This window comes from Oryzias latipes, chromosome 8 (genome assembly GCF_053564925.1).
Source record: "Oryzias latipes strain Hd-rR chromosome 8, Olatipes_Hd-rR_3.1".
Classification (NCBI taxonomy): Eukaryota; Metazoa; Chordata; class Actinopteri; order Beloniformes; family Adrianichthyidae; genus Oryzias; species Oryzias latipes.
This window is the reverse complement of record NC_136244.1, coordinates 25773455-25796182: the sequence shown is the minus strand read 5'-3', so window position 1 is coordinate 25796182 and position 22728 is coordinate 25773455. Positions and strand designations below refer to the sequence as shown.

General features: G+C 41.1%; 1 protein-coding gene across 1 annotated transcript; it reads left to right on the top strand.

Annotated features, from left to right (window-relative positions):
* Window positions 1–10: 10 nt before the first annotated feature.
* LOC101157216 (polyserase-2) lies at window positions 11–9021 on the top strand. The gene is made up of 10 exons (XM_023957298.2): window positions 11–125; window positions 3902–3922; window positions 4638–4797; window positions 5897–6165; window positions 6393–6538; window positions 6614–6866; window positions 7092–7263; window positions 7524–7777; window positions 7868–7968; window positions 8398–9021. Exons 1-10 carry the CDS (start codon window positions 74–76, stop codon window positions 8875–8877), a joined length of 1908 nt encoding a protein of 635 aa, XP_023813066.1. The 5' UTR covers window positions 11–73; the 3' UTR covers window positions 8878–9021.
* The last annotated feature ends 13707 nt before the right edge of the window (window positions 9022–22728 follow it).

Genomic DNA, 22728 nt, shown 5'->3' with positions numbered 1-22728 from the left:
TATGAGGAAAAACATGCAGTGTATATAAAGTTCTCACAAAGACCAGATAGTTATTCGACTAAAGACTGCAGACATGGCTCTGAAGCTGATCTTTGTGGTGGCTCTGCAGACTCTCTTCATAAAAGGTAAGAAGATTATCACCAAACCGCAGTCAGAGCTCACTTTATTACCTAAAATAGGAATATCCAGGCAGGTTCGAGTATATGAATAAAAATAAAACTCATTCGCTTAAATAAAGGATTAAGATTTCTGGTAGAAGCTGAATCTTGGATGATTTAGCCATAGACCAGTGCTTTAACTCTTGTGCTATCCTAGGCATTTTAACATTGGGAGTGGGGTCATCTAGACCCACTAGACAGTGCTGTGAACCTTTTTTTCTTCACTGATTTGTGATCTTCACTGTCCATGGATTACATGAAATCCTCTCCACCGTTATCCACTTTTCTCATGGTGGGGATAATATGTCAAGGGTCATCTTGACCCCATAGGAATGCACAAGGGTTATTCAAAAATGGGGAAAGATGCACTGAAAGATATTATTTTATTCACCAACCTTGGCGTCATCCTGGAAAGTGATTTTAAATCTGACAAACAGATAAATGGTGTTTTAAAATCGAGTTTTTATTATTTGCAGCTTTTATCTGAAGTTAAACCCTTTTTATCGTTTATTATTTTTGAGCAGGTCGTGCACGCTTTTATCTCTTCTCGACTGGACTACTGCAACGCTCTTTACACCGGAATTTCCCACAAGGCACTTTCGCGGTTGCAATTAGTCCAGAACTCCGCTCCACGACTTTTAACGGGTACCGAAAAGATATGAGCACATTACACCTATTCTTCCATCCTTGTACTGGCTTCCTGTTAATTTTAGGATTCATTTTGAATTTGTTTTAATTGTTGTATTTTCCTTGTTTTTATTTTGTTTGATAATTTTTAACTAATTTTAGTCTCTGCACAGCACTTTGGAAACTGTTTGTTTAGCAAACGTGCTCTATAAATAAAGTGGATTGCATTGGATATTTTTTATCTGACAGCTTTGTCTGAAGTTGATTCATCTGGATCTTAAAAAAAAGATTTTAAGTCCAGATAAATTAATTTCAAGACAACATTACCTGAATTATGGTGTTTCATCGCTGCCATAACTTGAAAGAGCATAAAGACAACTGAGTTAGCCAACCTTACAACCGCGCGACCCCACATTTTACAACCGCACGCCTGCAATCCTAACTTAGCGGGGATCCTGCATGCTCACTTCCCCTTTGCGCGCTCGCCTGGGTTTGCGCTCAGTGTTAAGAGGGCGCTTTTTTCACTTGGGAGGTGGTGTTCAGGGGTGTGTTTTTCACTGGGGGGTGGAAACCTTTCTGGTTGATCTGATTGGCTGAAATTTGCATGTCAAATCCGGCGAGGCAGCGGGGTGGGACTTTCATTTAGAGGTTTTAATAGATCAGAAACGGCGCCTGTAGCATGGATTAAAACGGTAACGAATGCAGTGAAACAGCACAAAAAAACCCGCTGCTCTTTCTTACCTTGGTCTTGGGTCATTGGTTAACGTTTTAATCCATGTTACATCCACAGTTTTTTTCTTTGAAACCCTCTAACACAAAAAGGGGTGGCGAACAAGTTTGACACAAAGAGCCTAAATTTTTAACTGTGAGAGTCAAAGAGGCACACCACACACTGACCTGCACACAAACGCACACAAACACACAATATTATTTCCTCTCCTTACAATACAACAGCACTGGTTTCTGTATTTGACGTTAACACATACCAGTAAAGAATGCATGCTAGTGTGTGTTTTAAAAGAGCAGCAAGAGCTAAACTGAGTTGGTTGTGATTTATTTTTTATTTTTTCAGTCATCACTCAGCATCCAAAAATCCATCAAAGTCCTCATTTTCTGTAGCTGAAATGAACAGCTGGGCTAAATTTTGTATCAAACACGCCAGCTTCCCTTTCTTCATCGTGTCTTTTTGCATTTCCAGGGTTTCCAAAATAAAGTTGTTCTGCATTATGCTCATATCTGCAGCATTGTACTATGGGGGGGGGGGGGGGGGGGGTGTCTTCTTTCATGTCCTCCCCTCTCTCCATACCGTTCTCTCCTAGGTCCTCTTTACCAAAGTCACACAACACATTAGGGCGCTCCGTACATTTTGGAGAAAATGTAAGACTTTCATGTGCTCCTTATGGTGGTGAAAGTACGGTTTATAGAAAATATGATAAAAGGCAGAGAGCCCTATGCTGCTCAAGAGCCGCCTGTTAGCCCCCCCCCCCCCCCCCCCCCCCCCCTCCAAGGTCCCGCCTCGCTGCCTCGCCAGATTTGACATCCAAATTTCGGCCAATCAAATCAACCAGAAAAGCTACCGCCCCCAATTGACAAAAACGCCCTCTTTACACTGCGCACAAACCCAGCGAGCGCACATAGGGGAAGTGAGCGCACGGAAACTGAAAAAAAAACAAGATTAAAAAAAATAGAAAAAGGAAGTGATATAAATTAAAACATCGGGATCCAAACAGAGAAAAGTGGACAAAGTTTTTAAACAAGAATGTATAGACTTTCTTTCTTATTTATTTATTATTTTAAAGGTTCTGACTACTTAGAAGCCGTTTCGTTCTAGAAAACACATCACAGTTTTGTTCAGTTTGTCCTTTTTGTTTCTGCAGCCATGAATAAAAAGAGCTGTTTTTTTTCTAAAAAAATAAAAATAAGAAAAATAACTCTTGTAGCAGGAGTGTTCATATCCTAAAATCAAAATAAATAAAAAAGGCAGGGAAATGGCAGGCCTAGATGCGTCTGTGTGATGGCCAGGCCCTTCTAACTCGTCCGTCACACACTGCCACTATTTAGAGTTTGCACAAATCGCACGGATGAAAACTGGTCATACGTGAATATATTTGGAAAAAAGTGAGAGAAGTTGTGGTCTTTATGTGAAATTTTCACGGATGTATCATGAATGAACCATGTTATAACAATGGAAGAAATACAAATAAACCACACAAAGAACACATAAACTGCACTCTTCATTGAATTTCTTCCCTTTGACATTCAGAGCACTGAACAGAAATCACGTCAGCACCATGGTCAGCTCCATCAATGCTTTGTTTTCATTTAACAGTCAGATGGATTCCTCTGGTCAGAACCAGTTGTAAGTCTATCAAATGAAATCAGATGAAGCTGACAGGAAAGCAAACAAGAAAACAGAACAGAATTGAAAAACTCAAAGCAATGTGAGTCGAATAAACTGTAAAATATTTTATTCACAGTTCAACATACTTGGATGTACATTCCTGACATTACAGCAGTTATTAGATTTGAGGGTTTTATGAAACCAACTGTTGTTTCCAAATGTTTTTATTCCTCCTGACATCTATTGACAAATTTAACGTTTTCTCCTGACATGATGTTTGTGTTTATTAGTACATAAAAGGACTTCGTTGTTTTTTTCAGAGCTGATCAGAGTTTCATGTCTGTCTTTTTTCTTTGAGTTCTGATTTTTGTCATAATAATTATTTATTCTGTTCTAATAGATGTATACATCGTTTTCATTAAAGATTTTTTACAAATCAGAATTTACTGATAAAGACATTGAGATTAACCACCACATATTAACTGTAGGAGAAAAAATGTTTTATTGAGAAAAACTTACATTTGATGAAATACTGTGTCTTAATTTTGAACATTTAAAAACTGTATATAATCTAAGAGTTTTAGTTTCTTTAGATGTGTACATTTCAGCTTCCATTACATATTAAAATTATTTTAAAGGTTACTAATAGGCTGAACAGAATCCATCACCTGTCTGAACTTGAAAGCAAAGTATTGGATCCAAAAAGGATCAAATTCTCAAATCAAAGTGATAAAGTTTCCAGTTTAACCTGTTTTTCTTTTGCTTTTATTTTCAGAGTCGGTGTCGCAGCTTTCTGGTAAGTTTCTGAGCAGAAAAGCTAACTTTATTTGTTTCTATCATCAAACAATTTATCTGACACAGAAATACAGAGAGAAACATGAAACACAAAACATAATCTGAAGCATGGTAAATACTTGTATAGTGCTCTTCTACCTTCCTTGAAGGTTCAAGCCGCTTTACAGTCACAGTCCCATCCACCCTTTTATACACATTCACACACTGATGGCGACTCCGCTGCTGAACAATGACAACCATCCACCAGGGGCAAAATGGGGTTTGGTGTCTTGCCCAAGGACACATCGACACATGGGCGGGAGAGGCAGGAATCAAGCCTGCAATCTCCCATCAGTGATCGACCGCCCTACCACTGCACCACAGCCGCCCTATGATATGATATAATTCAAAATTTTAAATACTTTGAAAAGGTGTCTTCTTCAATTTTTTTATCTCTGTAGTTTTTGTTTCAGATACAAATTTCCTCAAATAGCTAATTCTTTTAATTTTTCCTTGAACATTTTACATTTTAAAAGAAACATAAACATTTGAGAAAGAAATGACAATATAAAGACATGAAATGACATGTTCAATCTCTTGAAAGAAACTTTCAAGTGTGAAAAAGCAAATCAAATACAAAAACCTCCCATTAGGAGAAAAAAAGAGCATTGTGAGAGATTTATGAACTGCAGCAGTTTCCGAGTCCACAAAAACCAAACCAGAACTTTTCTTTGCAGTTTGTGGTCGAGCAAATCTGAACAACAGGATTGTTGGAGGACAAGATGCTCCTGCAGGGTTCTGGCCTTGGCAGGTCAGTCTGCAGACATCTTCACACTTCTGTGGAGGATCCCTCATCAACAACCAGTGGGTGCTGACGGCAGCTCACTGCTTTCCAAGGTAATCAACAATAGTAGAACTGATCAGTCATGACAGCTTTGGAGCTGATTACTGAGGTCTCCTCTTGTTTTAGTCATGAGAAGAAAAGCTGAACAACGGCCGTGTCACACAGACACTACGAACATTTTCCACCTATAAAATTTCAGTTTTTCATGAGACTTGTGTGAAATACTTAAGGTGTTTCTTGCGTTCATCATTCATCAATGTGCACAGATATCTGCCAACGGGTCTTTATGTGAATTCAATTTTGAGCTGTTTAAAATTTTTGGTTGGTTGAGAATAATGCAGTTTACTTTTTATGAAGTTCATATGCAAATATTGCAAAATCTGCTGCAATTGGTAAATGGTGTATACTTATATAGCTCTTTTCTACCTACAAGGCCCAAAGCGCTTTACAGTCACAGACCCATTCACACACTGATGGCCGCTCTGCTGCCAAACACTGGCGCCAACCTCCCACCAGAGGCAAGGTGGGGTCCAGTGTCTTGCCTAAGGACACTTCGACACGTGGGTGTGCAAGGCGGGAATCGAACCTGCAATATTACAATCATGGGTCGACCGCCCTACCACTGCACCACAGCCGCTCACAATTGTGTGTTATTTTTGCTAGATGCATGTGCACCTATGTGGCTTTCCAAGACCATCTGAAGTATGCCTAATGGACTTTTCACACATGAACCACTAATGTACAACTTTTATATCGCGTATACAGTGCACATATCACATTCAAATTTTATAATTGATGCTCAAATCAGTAACGAATTACATATAAACAGCTCAATAATCACACGGTTCATGTTCTATGTTGGTTTACGTGTTCTTTGCGAGGTTTATTCGTACTTCTTCAGTGGTTCAAACGTGATACATCTGTGAAAATTCTTCATATAGAACCACAACGTTTCTCACTTTCTGCACTTATGTTCATGTATGAGTAATTTTCCTCGTAGTGTCTGTGCGACGCGGCCTTAACAAACACATATTACATTAAACCTAATCATTTTATGAATATTATTGATTTTGTTTGTAATTTAATGAAAGAAACAGTTGAGAACAATGTCTCCAATCTAACCTCACAAAACGTTTCTGTTTTCTTTCTCAGGGGCAGTGCATCTGGTGTGAACGTAGTTCTGGGTCTTCAGAGTCTGCAGGGATCCAACCCCAACAGTGTGTCTCAAACAGTAACAACTGTAATCGTTCATCCGAACTACAACTCAGAGACATCGGATAACGACATCGCCCTCCTGCAGCTCTCCTCACCAGTAAACTTCACCAACTACATTACTCCAGTCTGTCTGTCTGCCACCAACAGCACCTTCTACAGCGGCGTCAACACCTGGGTCACTGGCTGGGGCACCATTAGAAGTGGAGGTCAGTTAGTCATTGAAAGAAAAAGTCAGCTGGTTTCAGGCTTTCGGAACTGTAAATGGAATTCTTTAGACCTGTAATGTAAAAAGAGATGACAAGTGAATTTGAAATTCAGATGCATCTACAGTGATCTGTGACTGCAGCTGTTTTGGAGATTTTACAATCAATCAGAAGCTTTTCTTTCATGGACTTCAGATGTTGTCAGTTGATCAATCTTTTTGTTCTCTTAGTCTCCCTTCCTGCCCCACAAACCCTCCAGGAAGTACAAGTACCGATTGTGGGAAACAGACAGTGTAAGTGCAGTTATGGAGCCAGCTCAATCACTGACAACATGGTGTGTGCCGGGTTACTGGCAGGAGGCAAAGACTCTTGTCAGGTGAGTCCCCTTTATTTCCTGTTTTCAGATCTTTCTCTGAATTCTTCCTTAAATTAAAATGTTTTCATCTTGAAGGGAGACTCTGGAGGTCCGCTGGTGATTAAGCAGAACAACCGCTGGATCCAAGCAGGAGTTGTGAGTTTTGGAGAAGGTTGTGCTCTACCTAATTTCCCAGGAGTCTACACCAGAGTGTCCCAGTACCAGACCTGGATCAACACCCAAATCAGCAGCAATCAGCCGGGCTTTATCGCCTTCACCTCCAATGGAACTGACAGTGACCTCAGTGTGTCGTGTCCAGTAGAGCCACCAATTACTTCTTCACCAGAAGGTAACTATTAGTTGAGGATGAGTTTAAAACATTTTGTATTTTTGATGTCTTCTAAAAATATTTTGCTAAACATAAAAAGAATGTGTGTACTGGTAGCAACTTGATGAAAGTGTTATTGTTGTTCAAACAGTGGAAGAATTCTGTGTTTCTTGGTACGATAGACTATTATATACAATATTAATAAATCCATAGTAGTTCTGTAATTTTTATGTGTCTTTTCTGCAGCTGTGGTTTGTGGACGAGCCACCCTGAACTCTCGTGTCTTAAATGGAAGTTCAGTGGTAACTGAAGGTCAGTGGCCGTGGATGGCGAGTCTACAGAAGAATGGACAGCATGTCTGTGGAGGGACACTAGTTTCTCTAGACTCTGTTCTCAGTGATGCTAACTGCTTCTCAAGGTGAGTAACATCCAAAGGTGAATGTGTTTCAGCTTCAACTACAGGTGGATGAAAGAATGTATTTTTATCCCCAGTTACTAGAATATGTCATTTCAAAACATACGTTCATCTTTTACATTTGGATATAATCTTTGAGCAATATTATGGATGGGATTTGAACTTAGACTCTAGAAAACGAACATCTATAGAAAAAAAACTGAAAGTGTTGAATTTTTGTCGATATTTTCTGTCATGATTAAACTAAAGTGTGTTTTCCACAGTCCTCCTGTGGCATCTGAGTGGACGGTTGTGTTGGGTCGTCTGAAGCAGAATGGATCAAACCCCTTTGAGGTGTCACTGAATGTGACAAATATCACTCTGAGCAACCAGACAGGGTCCAATGTTGCTGTGCTGCAACTCTCCACCCAGCCCCCCCTCAATAATTACATCCAGCCCATCTGTCTGGACAACGGAAGAACTTTTCCTCTGGGAACAACATGCTGGGCTGCAGGCTGGAGTTCTGGACGTGGAGGAGGTGAGTCCACATTACAGTTTAAGAAAATGCATGATGTCTGAAGAGCACGCACACATGCTTCAATTGATCACATTTCTACCAAACTTTCAGAAGAAGAAGTTCTGCAGGAGTTCCAAACCTCAGTTCTAGAATGTCCGACTTCAACAGCTGCAAATGGCAGCATTTGTACCGGACGCTTTACCCTTCAACAGGTAAATCATTAGATGAAGAATTGCATGCATCATTCTTTTGTGTTTCCTAACAATCTTCTTCAGATCTGAATGAAATGCTGTGTAACTGAGGTACTTGAACCCGTAAGATCCCATTACCTTTGCTTCTAGGTAGTTTTTCTAGGATGTAGTGTAGGTCAAAGTGGAATTTGGATAAGAACCAGACCTGCGTATTTGCCGGACCTGTGCAATAAAACACATTTTTTATTAAAGTGTGCTGACAATTTAAGGGAAAAAACACACTTTCAATAAAACATTACGGTAATTTCATTAAGTAAAGGCACTAAATAGATATTCATCCAAGGGTCTGTGCTGCAATCCATGCTGATTCATCCACTTGTAGACTAACAGATCCACGAACATCTTTGTAAATTAATAGATTAATTTGCCTTTTAATGGATTTTTTATCAGGGTGACTCTGGAGGCCCCCTCATGTGTAAGCAGGACGGCTCTTGGCATCAGGCAGCTGTGTTGTCATCTACGGCAGTGATGGAGTTTGAAAGACTCAGCCGATTCCAGGACTTCCTGGTTGAGACGGTGGGAACATTCCTGTCTCCTGCCTCAACCACCACCACCACCACTACCACACCAACGACCAGACCAACTACCAGACCTATCAGACCTTCTGCTAGACCAACTACCAGACCTACCAGACCTTATACTAGACCCACTATCAGACCAACTACCAGACCTACCAGACCTTATACTAGACCCACTATCAGACCAACTACCAGACCTACCAGACCTCATAGACCTACCAGACCTTATACCAGCCCCCCTTCTCCCCACATGACTACAATGAATGGCTGGAACATTCATCATAAGGTTTTCTTCTACCTTCGTCTCATTTTCCGGACCTTGTGTTCCCTTTTCTCCTCACACGAAAGTTAAACTTCTAATGATGAGAAATCCATAAATCTCTCCTAAACAAGCTCTAGTTTTTACTCTTTCTTTACACATGCATCTATGTTTCATCCTTGTAATACTACTACTACTTAACAGCAGGAGCTTTTGTTTCAAAGTCTTGCAGAGAAAATAAAGAACAAATTTGAACTTTAATTCCTGATTATCAGGCTGTTCCAGAGCGTCTTCAAAAAGCTCCAGGATGTTTGCAGGGTTCTGACAAAAACTGGTAGAATTCTCCAACCTTTGCTTCTCTTTGTTAGTGGCCGTTTAATACATTTTTGAATTCTACATAAACTTTTTTAATGATAAAATCTTCCTCCTCACAGAACTTTAAGTTCCAAATGATCCAAACCGAACTCTTCCTCCTCAGTCATTACTGGATACTTTTTTGGTTCTTCTTGGTTTTCAGTTGGGTTTATAGTAAAAGCTTGTTATGGTGATCCTGAATCTTACTCTTAGTTGTGCTGCAGGACTTTCTGATCCTGCTGGGGGGATTATAATGGGGGGGGGGGGGGGGGGGGGGGTTTGGTCATTTTTCTTCACGTTTCCCTGTAGATCTTTCCTCCGTCTTTCTTCTCCAAACCCGTATTTGCCATTGTTGCTGTTACTCTCTTTGTTGTTACATGTGTTCCTGTGTTTTTGTGTCGTTTGGGACTCCTCAGCAGTTCAATCATCTCTACAGTCACTAAAATATTTGCTCAGTCAGGGGAAACCATTGACTGTAAATGAAAACTGGGTGAATTCTGCCCCCTGGAGTTCCAAACAGGAAGTACCCACAGACTGCAGGAAGTCAAACTCATGGAAGTAAACAGATATGACTCAGTCATGCCATTTTTCAGAATAACCATTCTTGCTCTGAAACATCTTAACATGTTCTTTCGAATCCTCTTTTATTTTCATATTTTTTCCATAGAAATGTTGACTCAAACGGATACAGTCCTATCACTGCTTATTGGCATTTCTGGTTCCAACATGGAGGCACAAAAATAGGGACTAAATTGACTTAATTTGCTTGGATCTGGGAGTAAATCATTATCTGTGGGTGACGTCACAGTCTCTCTCTCTCCAGTTCTCAGATACAGTCAATAGGAGAAACAGAACATTTCTCACTGATCACCTATTACTACGGAGCCCTGACACTAAGATATTAAAATATATCTTGTTCCCACAGATTAATATCTTGTTCCCTCAGATTAATATCTCGTTCGTACGAAATACTATTCTGTTCCCACAAGATACTATTGCGTTCCCTCGAAACACTATCCCGTTCCCTCGAAATGATTAACTCGTTCGAACGCAATAATTATTCATGTCATAAGTCATTCACGCGGATATGCTGTCTGTACGCCGGCAAAAGCCGCTTTCAGAGGTAACTTCCGTGTCTCTGTGACCCATATGTGACCCAGACAGAAATGTGAAGGTATCTGCGGTAAATCTATGATGTAAATTAATAACAGGATAAATTATCGGCTAGTTAGTTAGTTAGCATGTAGCCTAATAGCCTTCGAATGTAAAGCGACTGACTGCTAAAGTTAATAAAAGACAAGTCCTGAATATTATTTTTCCTATTCGACCCTAAACTACAATATCAGCTGTCTGTCTGAGAACCGACCAGCCAGTTGCCCAAATGCCGGCATACATCAAAGAGCTCTGCGGCGGCGCTAGTAGTAGCCTAGCAGGAGCTATCGTATGACAAAGCAGCCTAGTTATCATAAATCTTTTGATATTTTTCTTATATTCATTGTGACAGTAATAAAGTGATCATTTTTGTTTTCATGTTCCTTTTTTGAACGAATGTGGGTCACAGAGACACGGAAGTTACCTCTGAAAGCGGCTTTTGCCGGCGTACAGAGAGCATATCCGCGTGAATGACTTATGACGTGAATAATTATTAAGTTCGAACGGATTAATTATTGCGTTCGAACGCAATAATAAATCCGTTCGCACGAGTCAATCATTTCGAGGGAACGGAATTGTATTTCGAGGGAATGCAATAGTATTTCGTACGAACGAGATATTAATCTGAGGGAACAAGATATATTTTAATATCTTAATGTCAGGACAAGGGCTCCGTATATTACAAAAAAGTCATGATCATTTTTCTTTATTGTTGGGATTTACTGAAATGAGAAGGGATTAGAATTTGATTATATAAATCTTAATGTTTAAAACCTTTTGTTATTGTTTAATGTGGTATTTTCTTTGATTCTTTCAATTATGTGATTACAAAAATGCTTTATGAATGAAGAGAATGGAACTATCTAAATGTTTTATCAGGTTTTCTGGGCTCAAATGAAAAACCATTCTCTGCTTGCTGATTTAGAAAATAGATTTTCTCTTAGGTGAAAAAAGAAAATAAACTTCAAATGCTGAGGTTTCAATCGAGTTCAGATCATATTTTCTGCATGTTGGGCTTTTTTAATTTTTTTTTTGTAAATTTAAGTTTTATTAAAGGACAAAGAATCAACAATTTTTATGTGTTTGTTATGTAGAGAAACATAAATCGAAATGAAATCAAATTACAGTTGTATTCATGGTTGAGGGGAAATAAATCAATGAAAACTGTCTGGGGTGTCTTTCTTTTAGAAGTTGCAAGACTTTTCAACTGCTTTGATTGACTCTTTAGGGTTTAATCATATTTTTTTGGTGTCCAACAGTCTTTGTGTTTACATGGTTTGGGTGTCTTTGCATTAGTTTTGCTTCCTTCAGTTTCTGTCATGTTTGAGTTCTGTTTCCTGTTTTATTTTGGAAGGTTTCCTGTTTTGTTACGCTCTGGAGTTTTACTTTCCTGGTTCCAGTCTCTCCTGATCATGTACACCTGTGTCTTGTTAGTCCTGTTTTGTATTTCAGTCTTGTCTCTGCCTTCCTCTTGTGCTGGGGCCTGTTTCAGAAAGGAGGTTAAGTGTAAACTCTGAGTGCATTAACCCTGAAATCAGGGAAACCCTGGGTTTTCCGTTTCAGAATGGGAGGTTTGTTAAACCAGAGAAAGCAGAGTAAGTCAAACCCGTTTCTGAAAGAGAGGTAACTTATACTCGGAGTCAGTGTCCATGGTTACTTACGCTGTGAACCTAACCTGGTCGGGAGCAGGTTTTATCCTCTAAAGTCAAGGTTTCTGCCGGTCCCCTCCCCTTTTTAAAGACGAAGCGGTATTTTTCGCTTTAACCTTCATTGCCCACATTTCCGTCACACAGAGACAAGTGACAAGAATGGCTTGTCCTTTTCTGGAGGACCCAATAGACGAGGAGGCTGCATTAATTCATAGAGAATTACATTTACCTCGTACGAGGATTTTGAGAAGACTCGATTTTTTTTTTCTTTTTTCACTTTTAGCTGCTGCCATGTTCTTTTAATTCCTGCAGGATTGCATCTACATGAAAATGAAATCAGGGACATTGAATTAGATTAATGTAACAATTACTTTTTGGAAACACAATTTTCTAGTACTGCTTACTTTCTTAACCCCACATACACCTATACCACTTGATCAATACAAGGGTAGTGTTGCAGCGTGTGTGCTGAGCGGGGTGCGATCCACGAGAGACAAGGGGAGGGGCGATTGCAGGTGCAGATGGGGGGGGTGTGAGCACGGAGCGGAGGTGTGTGCGTGGTATATATTGTGTGTTCGGAGGACGGAGCACTTAGTTAAATAAAGAGAAGGTGTCATTCCCAGAATAACTGTTTTGGAATCATTCTTAATCCGCTCTGGAGGTTGAGGGTTTCCAACGGGAAGTGAACCCCGAAGGAGAATTCCCTTCGGCCCTGAAGGAAATCTCCCCTGCGCTTCTGACCACGGTCGGTCGGAAAGACGAGAGAAAAGAAAGGAGAAGTCTTCGCGCAGCGAAAGGTTCAACAGTAGACAAAAGTTCACTTTTAAAAACACAATTGCATGTATTAATATTAAACTGACCAACGTTTGCAAGAGGGGAAGGTTAACAAAAAAGTCCTCTAAACATTACCGACGTTAAATGCATTTTTCCCCAGATTGGTTCTGTACACTATGCAGCATTTCATGCATTTACACCAGGAATAACACTTCAAAAGTACACCTAAATATCGCCATTTTTATTTCACACCTTACGCAATTAAAAAAGTTATTACAGTCAATATTTTATAACAATGATTTAAATGCAAACTTAGGCATTAACTTGAGCAGCTATGTTTTCCCACGCTAACCGTCTCTGTTTTGCAGATGCAGCGGTGTTGCTTTTCTTCTGGAATATGTGCTCATATTCACTGTAACTCTGCAGCAGCACGTCAAGTTCAGCTGGCGAAAAATACGCAGACCTCTTTTTTTTCACGGTTGCCATGGTGACTCGTGATATCTGCGCTCCATTGATAATGGCTTCTTATAGTCGCGGTGCGCACGCTCACCTCCGAATCAGTCCACTCAGAGTTGATTGACCTAACTCAGATCAGCTTCTCTGAAACAGAAAACTCAGAGTTGTTAATCTCCCGATTGACCAACTCAGAGTTCAAGTTCAACCTCAGAGTTGGTTGAACCTCCTTTCTGAAACAGGCCCCTGGTCCATACTGTCTCTTCCCTGCCTGTCTTCTGCCATGTTATCATGCTTACCCACAGTAAGTTTAGTTTTGCTTCCCTGCCCTGCAGCGCTTTTGTGTAAGAAAAAAACCCTTGCCCTGGAACTCTGTGCCTCCCGTCTCTGCATATTGGGTCCTTCGTGCCCACCAGCCCCCCCCCCCCCCCCTACCTGACAGTATCAGACATCAGGTAGATTTGTTTGTATTTTTACTGCAGGGACAAATAGATAAAAAGAATATGACGTGGCTTAAGATGATGTACAAATAAAGAACACCACATTTGCTTAAAATGTATCTGATTTTCAGTAAATTCAGTCTCTGAAGAATCACAAAATAATTTGTATTTCACTTGGCAATTATTTAAACTGGTGTTCGTGTTTAATTTAAAAACCCACTCCGATAAATTGTATTTTTCTGTGTTTTTAACATGTTCTAATGGCCTTTTTCAGATGATTGAGAACAAATTTGTAGAAAATTGAGATTAAAACTGCATTTCAAAGTATTTCTTTATTTTAATTGCTGTGAATCAGAAGCAGACAAAAAATGCAGTTTTTGAAATATTGTATTTATGATGTAGAAAATACACTGGGCAGGGCCAACAGCTCCCTGCTCCACCCCTTCCTGATGCATCCTCTTGCATACAAATAGATCCATCTACGTCTTTGTTTTCCTCGTCTGAGCTGGAATCTGGATCAGAACCGTACGGATGGATAGCTCTGATATCGCTCCCCACTATTGTTGCACCGCTGACGTCAGGTTGGAGGTGTGAGGGGCTGTAAGCAAGAGGGAGAGAGTGTAAACAAAAGGATGGTGGGAAGTGGGGGCAGGCTTACTATGCATCAACAGTCTTGTGCACAGCTCAGGGGTAAATTACAAACTCCTGCTGCTCTGCAGAAACTATGTCCTGTGATTGAAAGACCACTGGGAAAACCTTTACAATCAAACAATGATCAGAGTGGAACTTTAATTGTTCTTACATGAGGTTTAAACATGTTTGGGTCTCGATATGAAAGGTCAACATTCTTTAAAGAAAATCTTATGAAGTTTTGTTTGACATAAAAACAAAACCTCCTTTAGTAGAAACTGTTTTCTCAGTATTTTGTATGAATTTGTGTGTTTCAAGTTTCCTTTTCTAATATAGCAAGCACAAATTAAAATGATGTAGAAATAAATAAATAAAAGAAGCAGTAAAGCCAGCTGGATGGAAAATGTTCCTGTCATTTAACACATCAGATGACACACTCACTTTTAAGAGCTGTCCTTTGTTCCACCATCAGCAACGTTTGTACTTCTCATAAAGGCATGTGATGAAAGAAGAGCAGACAAACCTGCCAGATGACTTTTCAATGAGTTGCAAGAAAAATGTAAAAAATATAACCATTAATCCCAATAAAAGCCTCATGATGACTGTGTGTTTTTATAATTTATTCAAATCTAAGCAGCAGAGGAATTTATGGAAACCTGAAATGGTGAATTCTTTCCAAGGCATTTGGAAAAAATGCCAATGAAAGTTTCTCTGGTAAATTGGAAAACTAAAGATATGGAAAATCTAAGACAATGACAAGACAGACGGCTACAGACAAAGGGAGATTTTTTTATATCTCCAAAGCTGCAGGAATGCTGTCAGGTCAGAGTAGATGAAGTTGTTTTCACTCTCTGCTGATGTCTGTTGCATCCGCAGTCTGGCTGCAGACATCAATTGCAATCAGAATGCAAACTGGATTTTTATCATTCAAATTTACGTAAGATCTTATTTATTTATTTGTTCCTTTCATGAAAGCACCCGATACACAACCACACAATATATATCTCTTCAAAACATACACAAATTCCAAAATCCATTCAAAACAAACAACAAAACAAAATAATGGAAAAGGGAAGACAGTAAAAAAAAATACTCATTTTTTCATTCTGTTTCTTTATCAATATTAATAGAAAATACAAAAATACGTTTTCTTAACTTGTTCTGTCCAAAAACTAAGCAAACAGATTAGAGCTGAAGGCCTTTTTTTGTTGGACAGGTTTTAGTATCACACAGAGGTTATCTTAGAAAACCAGAGTGTAAATTTGTATAAACCCCTTTTTGTTTTTTTCCCATTATTTTTTATTTATTTGTTACATTCAATGTGTGTGGGGAGGGAAAGGGGAAGAATGTGAGGGGGGGTAAAAGGAAGAAGGGTGGAGAAAGTGGGGGATACAGGCACTGATTTGAATAAGTTATTATTTTAAGCTGTGTAACAATAATACCAGATCGGCTGAGACGACAAATATTACATCAAAGTTGAAATTCTCACCCGAAGATGAGCAGAAGACTGTCCATCAATACACTGTGGGTTAGGAGGAGGATGAAGCAGACAGGGAGCAGTGTGGCAGTGTGCACGTGGGGGTGGAGATACATGCATGCTGCCGATGTGAACCGTGTGTTCATGAGGGGAACCAGATCCCCCCAAATACATGTAACATTTTAAAACATCCTGTCGATCACAGAGAAAACACGTTTATCTTTAGAGTGGTTACTTGGGGGGCGGTATTCAGGGTTGTTTTTGTCACTTGGGGGAAGTAACCTTTTTGGTTGATCTTATTGGGTGAAATTTGCATGTCAAGTCCGGCGAAGAAGCGGGGCGGGACTTTCTTTTAGAGGCTTTAATAAAAAAGAAACAGCGGCTGTAACGTGGATTAAAAGGATTAAAACTGACACAAAACTTCCTCTACTGACTAATCATGACCTTATTTTCCTACTACAATAAAGATTATGTAAAAATATTCTAGCATCTTCAGAGCTATTGAGGATTTTTGACCAAATCTGATCCATTTGTAAATATGAAAAATTCCTTAAAATAAACAAAGTGAAATATTGACATATTCTTTATTTTATTATGACAATAAGGTCATGATTAGTCTGTACAGAAGGTTTGGTGACAGTAGCTTCAGTATCTTCATAACTATTGACAACTTCAAATTTGAAAACGTATATGCAACAAGATAAAATAAAGATGGACTTTCCTACAAAATATTTATTGTAACACGAATATGCTGACGAGTCTTCATTACCAGCTCATATAAATATAGACATTTATTTTTTTTTGTGAGATTATTGATTTTTTCAGAATGGTGTTTCACAGAGTCTACACTTTGTTGACGGTTCCTTGTGGCTGCATGTCTGCATTCACAGCTTGAACGAAGCGAAGAATTCTGATTAAAAATACTTTTGTAGTTCACTCTCTGTGTTAATACAAAAGGATTGAGGTACTTGCTGACACATTTGAACGTTTATCAGAAGAGTTATTGAAGCAGGAAGTCCAAATCTGTGAAGATCTAATTTAACCGAACTGCAGCTGCTCTATTCCCGTGTTCCTCTGCGTAGCTGATAGCTTGCAGCTTAAACTGTGCCTCATAATCGTGTCTCTTTGCATTTCCAGGGTTTCCAAAACGAAGTTGTTCTGCATTATTCACATATCTGCACCTTTGTACTAAAGAAGGGTGTCTTCTTTCACGTCCTCACTTCTTTCCGTACCGTTCTCATGCTGTTCTCTCCTAGATCCTCTTTACCGAAGTCACACAACAACACATTAGGGCGGCTCCGAACATTTTGGAGAAAATGTAAGACTTTCACCTTATGGTTGTGAAAGTACTGTACATAGAAAATATGATAAAAGGCAGAGACCCGCATGCAGCTCAAGAGCCGCCTGTTAGCCCCCCCCCTCCTGCGCTGAAAGATGAAAGTCCCGCCCCGCTGCCTCGCTTATAAGATATGCAAATTTCAGCCAATCAGATCAACCAGAATGGTCACTGCCCCCAATTGACAAACACACCCCTGAACACCGCCCCCTCAAGTGACAAAAAAGCCCCCTTAACACTGAGCGTAAATCCTGGTGAGGGCGCAAAGGAGGATTGTAGCCGTGCAGTTGTAAAATACGGGGTAGCTCGGTTAGAATTGCGCCTGCGTGGTTGTAAGGTTCACACACTCGCCTGAATACGCCCGCTCAGTTGTCTTTACGCCCTTTCACTTTATGGCAGAGATGAAACGCCAAAGGTATTTAAATCAACTCAGTTTTTCAACTGATCTGAGGCTTTTTAGAAGTGTGTTCTAGATATTGCTGTGTTTTCCTTGTTTGGTTTTCATTTTTTCTCACTGTTACCTTTTTTTGTTTTTTTCTGGACGTTAACAGTGACTCCGCCCACTCACCAGTGGATCTTTTGTCACGGCTGCCTCCACTTAGCTAATTAGCCACTCTGCATTTAAGAACCGCTACCTGAGGCTTCATGGGCAGCCCATCTTTTTCATGATGAAATCGCTTGGTATATTTCTGAAGGTTATTAGTTTTTTCTTCTTTATTTAATCCTTAGGATTCTGTTACGTCTTTTCTTGTGATTCTCTGTCCGCTTGTCTGACCATGACAGATCTGTGGAGCATAGAAGCTGAATACAGCTTCTCCATGTTTGGATTTGAGTTTGGGCACCGACAAAAGACCAAGATCCAGGTGACCGGCACCTGTACAAACTGTGTCAGGAGGTCAATTATGTATTTTGGCACTAAACCATTTAAAGCTTTATTAAACTGCCTCAGAACCTTAAATTCTATCTGACAGGTAGCCAGTGGAAAGCCCTCAGAACTGGTCTGATGTGGTCAACGTTTGTGGGAACCCGAGCAGCAGAGTTCTGAATAAGCTGCAGTTTCCTGATTTTTAAACTTCACGTTTTTAGTGTTTATTCTTTTTGGAAGATAGTAGGCTGATTTTGTGACTTCCTTAATGTGTGTATTAAAATCTAGGTCTGTGTCCAAAACTTTCACCCAAGTTTCTGGCCTGGTTGGTTTTAAATGATTATATTGAAGCTCTGTAGCGACCTCCAACTGTTTCTCATTAGACCCTAAAATGATAACCTCCGTTTTCTTTTCTTTTTTAGCTAAAAAAAGTTGTGGCTCATTCAGTAATTAATATACCAATGTACCAAGAGCCTGTACAGGGCCTCGGTCTCCTGGTGTCATTGTGATATATATATATATGTGTGTCGTCTCCGTACAGTAGCTAAGGTAACGAATGTCTATAACCTGGGCCAGTGGGAGCATGTAGATGTTAAACAGTGGTGTACCCAGGATAAAGCCTTGGTGAACTCCATATATGATCTCTGTTGGCTCAGATGTGAAGATACCAATTGACAAGAAATATTTTTTTCCAAGTATGTTTGAATCAGTTTAGTACTGGTTCCGTGAAACTCACCCACTTTTCTAGTCGTTGAGTAATAAAGCGTGGTCATTAATATCAAATGCAGCGCTGAGATCCAATAAAACTAGCACAGATATATTTTCCACGGTCTGTATGAAGATGTATATCATTACACACTTTGGTCAGAGCTATCTCAGTGCATATATATATATATATATATATATATATATATATATATATATATATATATATATATATATATATATATATATATAACATCTGTGGTCTGTACCTCTTCCTTTGGCCATCTTATTATTCCTGCAGGGTATCTGATAACTGGCAGTGCGTAGCTGTTTATTGCCCGGGTCTTATTTTTGCCATTGAGCTGGCTTCTCAGGAGTTGCCTTACCCGTTGGAGGTATTTAGCTGTTGCAGCTTTCCTTGTTTCCTGCTCCAGGTTGCCATTTGCCTGTGGAATTCCGAGGTACTTGTAACTGTCCTCGATGTCTGCTGTTGTTCCTTCTGGGAGTGAGACCCCTTCTGTGTGGACTACCTTGCCTCTCTTTGTCACCATCCGGCTGCATTTCTCGAGCCCGAATGACATCCCAATGTCAGTACTGTAGATCCTGGTGGTGTGGATCAGGGAGTCAATGTCACGTTGGCTCTTAGCATATAGCTTGATGTCATCCATGTAGAGGAGGTGACTGATGTTGGCCCCATTTCTGAGTCGGTATCCATAGCCAGTCTTGTTGATTATTTGGCTGAGGGGGTTCAGACCTATGCAGAACAGCAGTGGGGACAGAGCATCACCTTGGTATATCCCACATTTGATGGACACTTGTGCAAGTGGCTTCCCATTGGCTTCAAGGGTGGTTTTCCACAGCTTAATTGAGTTTCCTATGAAGGCTCTTAGAGTCCTGTTTATGTTGTACAGCTCCAAGCATTCAGTGATCCACCTGTGTGGCATTGAGTCATAGGCTTTCTTGTAATCAATCCAGGCTGTGCACAGGTTGGTGTGTCGTGACTTGCAGTCTTGAGCGACTGTTCTGTCAACCAGGAGTTGGTGTTTCGCTCCTCTGGAGTCTCTACCAATGCCTTTCTGTGTGTTACTCATGAATTGATCCATGTGCCTATTTATCTTGGTTGCAATGATGCCTGACATGAGCTTCCATGTTGTGGAGAGACAGGTTATTGGCCGGTAGTTGGATGGGACTGCACCCTTTGAGGGATCCTTCTGGATCAGGATCGTTCGTCCTTCTGTTAGCCATTCGGGATGAGTCCCATCTCTTAGCAGCTGGTTCATTTGTGCTGCCAGGCGCTCGTGGAGTGCTGTGAGCTTCTTTAGCCAGTAGGCATGTATCATGTCAGGGCCCGGTGCTGTCCAGTTCTTCATACCTGAGACTCTTTCTTGGATGTCTGCCACTGTGATGGTTACTGGATTCTGTTCGGGGAGGTTGCTATGTTCTTCTCTCAGAGAGACCAGCCACTGGGCATTGCTGTTATGTGCTGTCTCTTTCTCCCATATACTTTTCCAGTACTGTTCAGTTTCTAGCCTTGGTGGGTCTGCTCGGCTGTTTTGACCCTGCCACTGAGCGTACACTTTCGCAGGTTGAGTTGCGAACAGCCTGTTTATCCGTCTGGCTTCATTGTCTCTTGTGTACCTCTTTAGGCGGCTGCTCAAGGCTAGGAGCCTTTGTTTGGCAGTTTCCAGTGCTTCAGGTATGGGCATCTGGCTGTATCTCTTAGGTACTTGCTTTCTCATTGTACCTCTTTGAGCCTCTGTCAGCTTACTCACATCCTTCCGAGTTGCCTTGATTTTGGCCTCCATGGTGGCCTCCATGGTGGCCTCCATGGTGGCCTCCATGGTGGGTATTGTTTTCTCCCATGGTTACCCTTATAGCCAAGCATCTCAAGGATCACTGCTGCTGAAGTGTAAACCAGTTCATTGGTTTCTGTGATGGTTGTGGTAGGAATTGCCCTCAATGCTTCATTCACAGTTTCCAGTAGACTTTCAGGTGGTACATCACTTAACCGTTGTAGCTGGTGTCGAGGTTGCCAAGTGTTCATTCTAGACATGATCTTGTCTTTCAGGTCAGTTGCTGCCTCGCTCAGCGTAACTGTGGTTGTTGGGGCTGTGTACCCAATCTCATGGTGGGAGTGTAGTATAGCCTGCTCTCTGACCTGTTGTTCTGGCTCTCCCGGGGTATTGCCATTGTATTGTATCGCTTCAATCTCAAGTTGTGATAGGAGTTGCCTCTTGTGGATGTTCGAGCATTGGGCTGCCAGTTGTTTGGCAGTTAGCCTTGATTGTGAGTTTCGAAGCATCCATTCATTCCACATTCTCTGCATGTAACCACGCTGGTTGGGATTACTTGAGTAGTAGCATTCTATTTCCATTTCCGTCTTGTTCCAGTAGCCCTCTTTCCATCAGAGTGCTCTGGTCCCCCAGCACCTGACGCAGACCTTGTTTGGCCGGGCGACGTCTGAGCCGGCATGACATGTGGTTCATTGTCTCTCATGTTTGTGAGGTAGGCCGTAGCGTAAAGGGTCTATATATATATATATATATCCCAAATCCAGCACCCTGAGACTGTATGCTAGCCGCAAGGAAGGAGGCCGAGGACTAGTGAGCGTAGAAGCCACTATCCAGGATGAAACATCCAAGATGCATGAGTACATCAAGCTCAAGGCCCCAACTGACAGTGTGCTCAGTGAATGTCTCAGGCAATGGAGAGCAGAGGATACAGTGCTGGAGGACAGACCCTCATGGGAGGACAAACCCCTGCATGGGATGTACCACCGGACCATAACTGAAGTGGCTGACATCAAGAAGTCCTACCAATGGCTAGAAAGGGCTGGCCTACAGGGCAGCACTGAAGCGCTCCTCCTGGCAGCCCAGGAACAAGCCCTGAGCAACAGAGCCATAGAGGCTCAGATCTACCACACTGACAAGACCCAAGGTGTAGATCTACCACACCAGACGAGACCCAAGGTGTAGATCTACCCCACCAGACAAGACCCAAGGTGAAGATCTACCACACCAGACAAGACCCAAGGTGTAGGCTGTGCAAAGAGGCGCCTGAAACAATCCAGCACATAACTGCAGGATGTAAGATGCTGGCAGGTAAAGCATACATGGAGCGCCACAATCAAGTGGCTGGAATAATATACAGGAACATGTGTGCAGAATATTGACTGGAAACCCAAAGGTCAAAATGGGAAACACCTCCGAAGGTGGTAGAGAATAATAATAATAATGGATTGGATTTATCTGCGCTTTTCAAGACACCCAAAGCACTTACAGTGTGTCCATTATTTATTCACTCCTCATTCATACTTGGTGACGGTAAGCTACGGGTGTAGGCACAGCTGCCCTGGGGCAGACTGACAGAGGCGTGGCTGCCAGTTCGCGCCTACAGCCCCTCTGCCCATCACCGGGATCATTCATGCGCATTCACACACACCAGTGGAGCCACACTGGAGGCAAGGAGGGTGTCTTGCCCAAGGACACATGACATTTTGGCTGGTGGGAGCGGGGATTGAACCGCCAACCCTTTGATCATTGGATGACCCGCTCAACCACCTGAGCCACTGTCTGGCAGTGTAGAATGGAAGGGCAAAGATCCTGTGGGACTTCCAGATCCAGACTGATAGGATGGTAATGGTTTTGATTTGAAATGGTTTATTTCAAGCAATTAAGTAGAAATAATACACAACTGCAACATAATCATCAGTTATACATTCATACAGTAACTAATCAAACTTAGGATAATTAGACATATTAATAAATATTGCTTGAAAGGGAGTGGAAGGAAGCGAACTTATATAATCCCACCCCGTTATGATGGTAATGGCGAACCAACCAGACATTGTAGTGGTGGATGAAGAACAGAGGAAAGCCGTTGTGGTGGATGTGGCAGTGCCAAGCGATGGGAACATCAGGAAGAAGGACTATGAGAAACTGGAGAAATACCAGGGACTCAGAGAAGAACTGGAGAAAGCCTGGAAAGTGAAGGTGACAGTGGTGCCTGTGGTAATTGGAGCACTCGGGGCAGTAACCCCCAAGCTGGAGGAGTGGCTACAACAGATACCTGGAAAGACCTCAGACCTCTCAGTCCAGAAAAGCGCAGTG

Excerpts from the sequence above, each read along its gene's own strand:
- LOC101157216 (XM_023957298.2), top strand. The coding sequence starts at position 74 with ATGGCTCTGAAGCTGATCTTTGTGGTGGCTCTGCAGACTCTCTTCATA. Across the intron at positions 7,264-7,523 it reads GATGCTAACTGCTTCTCAAG|TCCTCCTGTGGCATCTGAGT; the intron begins GTGAGTAACATC and ends TGTTTTCCACAG. Across the intron at positions 7,778-7,867 it reads GAGTTCTGGACGTGGAGGAG|AAGAAGAAGTTCTGCAGGAG; the intron begins GTGAGTCCACAT and ends CCAAACTTTCAG.